This window comes from Pelophylax lessonae (genome assembly GCF_965119305.1).
Source record: "Pelophylax lessonae genome assembly, chromosome: 13".
NCBI lineage: Eukaryota > Metazoa > Chordata > Amphibia > Anura > Ranidae > Pelophylax > Pelophylax lessonae.
In genome coordinates, this window is record NC_138780.1 from 209,902,566 (window position 1) to 209,908,820 (window position 6,255).

General features: G+C 55.8%; 1 protein-coding gene across 1 annotated transcript in view; it reads left to right on the forward strand.

The window, feature by feature from the left end:
- YY1 (YY1 transcription factor) overlaps positions 1-5,129 on the forward strand; it is a 12,005-nt gene extending 6,876 nt beyond the window's left edge. The window contains exons 3-4 of the mRNA XM_082242713.1: positions 1,672-1,830; positions 4,742-5,129. Coding sequence (XP_082098839.1) covers positions 1,672-1,830; positions 4,742-4,924 — 342 coding nt within the window. The 3' untranslated portion in view covers positions 4,925-5,129. The remainder of the gene's footprint in view (positions 1-1,671; positions 1,831-4,741) is intronic.
- The last annotated feature ends 1,126 nt before the right edge of the window (positions 5,130-6,255 follow it).

The window sequence follows — 6,255 nt, forward strand, 5'->3', positions numbered from 1 at the left end:
GGGGAGGGGTGTGTCCTTGTAATGCAGCGCTTGCAGCGTGTTGGTGGGGGAGGGGAAGGGTATGTCCTTGTAATGCAGCGTGGGGGAGGGGTGTGTCCTTGTAATGCAGCGTGTTGGTGGGAGAGAGGAGGGGTGTGTCCTTGTAATGCAGTGGAGGGAAGGGTGTGTCCTTGTAATTGAGGGGAGTGTGTGTCCTTGTAATGCAGCGTGTTGGTGGGAGAGGGGAGGGGTGTGTCCTTGTAACGCAGTGGAGGGGTGTGTCCTTGTAACGCAGTGAAGGGGTGTGTTCTTGTAACGCAGTGGAGGGGAGGGGTGTGTCCTTGTAACGCAGTGGAGGAGTGGGTGTGTCCTTGTAACGCAGTGGAGGGGAGGGTGTGTCCTTGTAATGCAGCGTGTTGGTGGGAGAGGGGAGGGTGTGTCCTTGTAATGGAGGGGAGGGGTGTGTCCTTGTAATGCAGTGTAGGGGAGGGGTGTGTCCTTGTAATGCAGCGTGTTGGTGGGAGAGGGGAGGGGTGTGTCCTTGTAATGGAGGGGTGGGGTGTGTCCTTGTAATGCAGCGTGTTGGTGGGAGAGGGGAGGGGTGTGTCCTTGTAATGGAGGGGAGGGGTGTGTCCTTGTAATGCAGCGTGTTGGTGGGAGAGGGGAGGGGTGTGTCCTTGTAACGCAGTGAAGGGGTGTGTCCTTGTAACGCAGTGGAGGGGAGGGGTGTGTCCTTGTAACGCAGTGGAGGGGTGGGTGTGTCCTTGTAACGCAGTGGAGGGGAGGGTGTGTCCTTGTAATGCAGCGTGTTGGTGGGAGAGGGGAGGGTGTGTCCTTGTAATGGAGGGGAGGGGTGTGTCCTTGTAATGCAGTGTAGGGGAGGGGTGTGTCCTTGTAATGCAGCGTGTTGGTGGGAGAGGGGAGGGGTGTGTCCTTGTAATGGAAGGGTGGGGTGTGTCCTTGTAATGCAGCGTGTTGGTGGGAGAGGGGAGGGGTGTGTCCTTGTAATGGAGGGGAGGGGTGTGTCCTTGTAATGCAGTGGAGGGAAGGGTGTGTCCTTGTAATGGAGGGAAGGGTGTGTCCTTGTAATGCAGCGTGTTGGCGGGAGAGAGGAGGGGTGTGTCCTTGTAATGGAGGGGAGGGGTGTGTCCTTGTAACGCAGTGGAGGGGTGGGTGTGTCCTTGTAACGCAGTGGAGGGGAGGGTGTGTCCTTGTAATGCAGCGTGTTGGTGGGAGAGGGGAGGGTGTGTCCTTGTAATGGAGGGGAGGGGTGTGTCCTTGTAATGCAGGGGAGGGGTGTGTCCTTGTAATGCAGTGGAGGGGAGGGGTGTGTCCTTGTAATGCAGTGGAGGGAAGGGTGTGTCCTTGTAATGGAGGAGGGTGTGTCCTTGTAATGCAGCGTGTTGGCGGGAGAGAGGAGGGGTGTGTCCTTGTAATGGAGGGGAGGGGTGTGTCCTTGTAATGCAGTGTAGGGGAGGGTGTGTCCTTGTAATGCAGCGTGTTGGTGGGAGAGAGGAGGGGTGTGTCCTTGTAATGGAGGGGAGGGGTGTGTCCTTGTAATGCAGTGTAGGGGATGGATGTGTCCTTGTAATGCAGCGTGTTGGTGGGAGAGGGGAGGGGTGTGTCCTTGTAATGCAGTGTAGGGGAGGGGTGTGTCCTTGTAATGCAGTGTGTTTGTCTGTCGTTTTGCAGGGATGCACCAAGATGTTCAGGGATAACTCCGCCATGAGGAAACACCTACACACCCACGGGCCGCGGGTCCACGTCTGTGCCGAGTGCGGGAAAGCCTTTGTGGAAAGTTCAAAACTAAAGCGACATCAACTGGTTCATACTGGAGAGAAACCATTTCAGGTAATGATCCTGTATTCCCGATCGATCTCCTATGGAGTGGGAATTCTGTGCTTTGTAATTTGTTGTCTGTCTGGAAGTCAGTGGAATAGTTGGGGGGGGGGGGGGGGGTCATACAATGATGGTCACCAGCCGCGGGGTCTGGCTCCTTCACTGATCACAAGACATCCTCATGGTGGTCCACGTGACGTCTTTGGCAGTAGCTGGAGGTTCAGTAAAAGTGGAGGCAGATGGGGGTGGGGGAGGGGGGCTCAATCCTACTATCCCTCCAGAGTGAAGGTTGGGATCTTCACTTGCGTGGGCTGAGTTGATTCAGGATTCCAATCCAGTTGGTTTGGCCTTGTCATGAAGATGAGACTTGTCCATCTTTGTATTCATTGTGGTCTCTGGTTGGCTGGCTGTGGTCTCTGGTTGGTTGGTTGGTTGGCTGGATGGCTGTGGTCTCTGGTTGGTTGGCTGGCTGGCTGTGGTCTCTGGTTGGTTGGCTGGCTGGCTGTGGTCTCTGGTTGGCTGGCTGGCTGTGGTCTCTGGTTGGTTGGCTGGCTGGCTGGCTGGCTGTGGTCTCTGGTTGGTTGGCTGGCTGGCTGTGGTCTCTGGTTGGTTGGCTGGCTGGCTGTGGTCTCTGGTTGGTTGGTTGGCTGGCTGTGGTCTCTGGTTGGTTGGTTGGCTGGCTGTGGTCTCTGGTTGGTTGGTTGGCTGGCTGTGGTCTCTGGTTGGTTGGTTGGTTGGCTGGCTGTGGTCTCTGGTTGGTTGGTTGGTTGGCTGGCTGTGGTCTCTGGTTGGTTGGTTGGTTGGTTGGCTGGCTGTGGTCTCTGGTTGGTTGGTTGGCTGGCTGTGGTCTCTGGTTGGCTGGCTGTGGTCTCTGGTTGGTTGGTTGGCTGGCTGGCTGTGGTCTCTGGTTGGTTGGTTGGCTGGCTGGCTGTGGTCTCTGGTTGGTTGGCTGGCTGGCTGTGGTCTCTGGTTGGTTGGTTGGCTGGCTGTGGTCTCTGGTTGGTTGGTTGGCTGGCTGTGGTCTCTGGTTGGTTGGTTGGCTGGCTGTGGTCTCTGGTTGGTTGGTTGGCTGGCTGTGGTCTCTGGTTGGTTGGTTGGCTGGCTGTGGTCTCTGGTTGGTTGGTTGGTTGGCTGGCTGTGGTCTCTGGTTGGTTGGTTGGTTGGCTGGCTGTGGTCTCTGGTTGGTTGGTTGGTTGGCTGGCTGTGGTCTCTGGTTGGTTGGTTGGTTGGCTGGCTGTGGTCTCTGGTTGGTTGGTTGGTTGGCTGGCTGTGGTCTCTGGTTGGTTGGTTGGTTGGTTGGCTGGCTGTGGTCTCTGGTTGGTTGGTTGGTTGGCTGGCTGTGGTCTCTGGTTGGTTGGTTGGCTGGCTGTGGTCTCTGGTTGGCTGGCTGTGGTCTCTGGTTGGCTGGCTGTGGTCTCTGGTTGGTTGGTTGGCTGGCTGTGGTCTCTGGTTGGTTGGTTGGCTGGCTGTGGTCTCTGGTTGGTTGGTTGGCTGGCTGTGGTCTCTGGTTGGTTGGCTGGCTGGCTGTGGTCTCTGGTTGGTTGGCTGGCTGTGGTCTCTGGTTGGTTGGTTGGCTGGCTGTGGTCTCTGGTTGGTTGGTTGGCTGGCTGTGGTCTCTGGTTGGTTGGTTGGCTGGCTGTGGTCTCTGGTTGGTTGGTTGGCTGGCTGTGGTCTCTGGTTGGTTGGCTGGCTGTGGTCTCTGGTTGGTTGGTTGGCTGGCTGGCTGTGGTCTCTGGTTGGTTGGTTGGCTGGCTGGCTGTGGTCTCTGGTTGGTTGGTTGGCTGGCTGTGGTCTCTGGTTGGTTGGTTGGCTGGCTGTGGTCTCTGGTTGGTTGGTTGGCTGGCTGTGGTCTCTGGTTGGTTGGCTGGCTGTGGTCTCTGGTTGGTTGGCTGGCTGTGGTCTCTGGTTGGTTGGTTGGTTGGTTGGCTGGCTGTGGTCTCTGGTTGGTTGGCTGGCTGTGGTCTCTGGTTGATTGGTTGGCTGGCTGTGGTCTCTGGTTGGTTGGCTGGCTGTGGTCTCTGGTTGGTTGGCTGGCTGGCTGTGGTCTCTGGTTGGTTGGCTGGCTGGCTGTGGTCTCTGGTTGGTTGGCTGGCTGGCTGTGGTCTCTGGTTGGTTGTGGTCTCTGGTTTGTTGGCTGGCTGTGGTCTCTGGTTGGTTGGCTGGCTGTGGTCTCGGGTTGGTTGGCTGGCTGGCTGTGGTCTCGGGTTGGTTGGTTGGTTGGCTGGCTGGCTGTGGTCTCGGGTTGGTTGGTTGGCTGGCTGTGGTCTCTGGCTGGCTGGCTGTGGTCTCTGGTTGGCTGTGGTTTCTGGCTGCGGTCCCTAGCGGGGAGAGCAGGCTGTGGTCCCTCCCCCCCTCCGTCCCTGCAGTGCCTTTATTCCCATCCCCGGAAGAGTACAATATTCCGCCCTTGGGTTGGCCACGCCCAGAATTACACATATGGACTTCTAGCTGCAAATCCTTTGATGGACGCTGCCATTCCTGTAAGTCAGTGGTCCTCAACTCCAGTCCTCTCTAGCGGGGCGGGCGGGCTGGCTGCGGTCTCTAGCGGGGCGGGCGGGCGGTCTTGCTGGCTGCGGTCTCTAGCGGGGTGGGCGGTCTGGCTGGCTGGCTGCGGTCTCTAGCGGGGCGGGCGGGCGGGCTGGCTGGCTGGCTGCGGTCTCTAGCGGGGCGGGCGGGCTGGCTGGCTGCGGTCTCTAGCGGGGCGGGCTGGCTGGCTGCGGTCTCTTGCGGGGCGGGCGGTCTGGCTGCGGTCTCTAGCGGGGCGGGCGGTCTGGCTGGCTGCGGTCTCTAGCGGGGCGGGCGGGCGGTCTGGCTGGCTGCGGTCTCTAGCGGGGCGGGCTGCGGTTGCAGGCAGTTTACATCCTAGAAGGCGACTGGATGATGCATTTTTGTCTAACTCTCCCTGCCCCCCTTTCTCTTGCAGTGCACATTTGAAGGCTGTGGAAAGCGATTCTCATTGGACTTCAATTTGCGCACACACGTGCGGATTCACACCGGGGACCGGCCCTATGTTTGCCCCTTTGACGGCTGCAACAAGAAATTTGCCCAGTCGACGAATCTGAAATCTCACATTTTAACACACGCCAAAGCCAAGAACAACCAGTAAGACTTTTTGGAAAGACGTGTCACCCAGTGCAGCGATGTGACCGGTGTATGATCAGAATACGCCCCTCCCCCTCCTTTGTATATGACTTCCCAGGATACATTTTAAGAGGTTCTTCGTCTCAGAGACAGTTTTGATAAAGTTCTGTAGTGAATTCTTCAATGGACGCGGACTTTACCCTCCCCTCCCCCATTTCAGAGTGTTTTTGTTTTGTAAAGTCCCCCCAGCCCCTCCCCCGACATTGATGCTCACACTTCTACCTGGACGCTCACCTCTTGAATTATTTTTTTATTTTATTGTATATTTCCCGGTGTGCATATTGTACACTTCTCGGGGACGGACTGAGGACGATGCTTGCAGTAGACGCGGCGGACACTCGCTGTACTCAATGCCGAATTCACTCTTCAATACTTATAAAGTATTTTTTCCTGCAAGAAAAAAATGAAAAAAAAAAAAAAAAGAATAGAAAAAAAAAAAAGAAAAAAGTTTCTAATAATAGGTTTTGTTTGCTCTTCATTTGGTTGTATTTTTAGATGTCACCTTTTTGTATAATTGTACCGTATATCGCTGTATGGAATCATGTAACACCCCCTAGATGTGATTTAAGGTAGTGTTAATTAAATCCATTTTAGTCCATATTTGGGGGGCGGTGGTGGGGGATGGTCAGCCGGGGGGGGGGGGCGGGGTTTATTTGCGGAGGACAGTTGCAGAGTTGTAAAGATCTGATTTTAGGAGATTTTGGTTTGTTTTTCTCCATTCATTGCATAGCTGCTCCTCTTCTTGGGGAGGGGGGTTGCTCTTTTACAGGGTCTGTACCATGTAGTCACTCCCCCCTCCCCCGCGGTCCCTGCAGTGCCTTTATTCCCATCCCCGGAAGAGTACAATATTCCGCCCTTGGGTTGGCCACGCCCAGAATTACACATATGGACTTCTAGCTGCAAATCCTTTGATGGAAGCTGCCATTCGTGTAAGTCAGTGGTCCTCAACTCCAGTCCTCGGGGGCCCACTAACAGGCCAAGATAACTAAATTACATCCCAGGTGATATCATTTGCTGCTCAGTGATTGCAGTACTCTAGTCTGCATCTCCCTGAGGTAATAGTTAAAATCTGGCCTGTTAGTGTGCCTTGAGGACCACTGATGTAAGTGACCCCTAACCACCGTCTTCCTTTTCAGTGCCTGTTGATCCTGCCAGAAATCTTCTGACCAGCATCTTTCCTGTGCTGTCACTTTGTGCCCAACTGTATGAGAACTACAGCACCCTCCCTCTCTGGGATGGGGGAGGAGGGGTGTTTGTAGTCCTGGCTTGGGTGACCACATAGCTCCTCCCATCTAT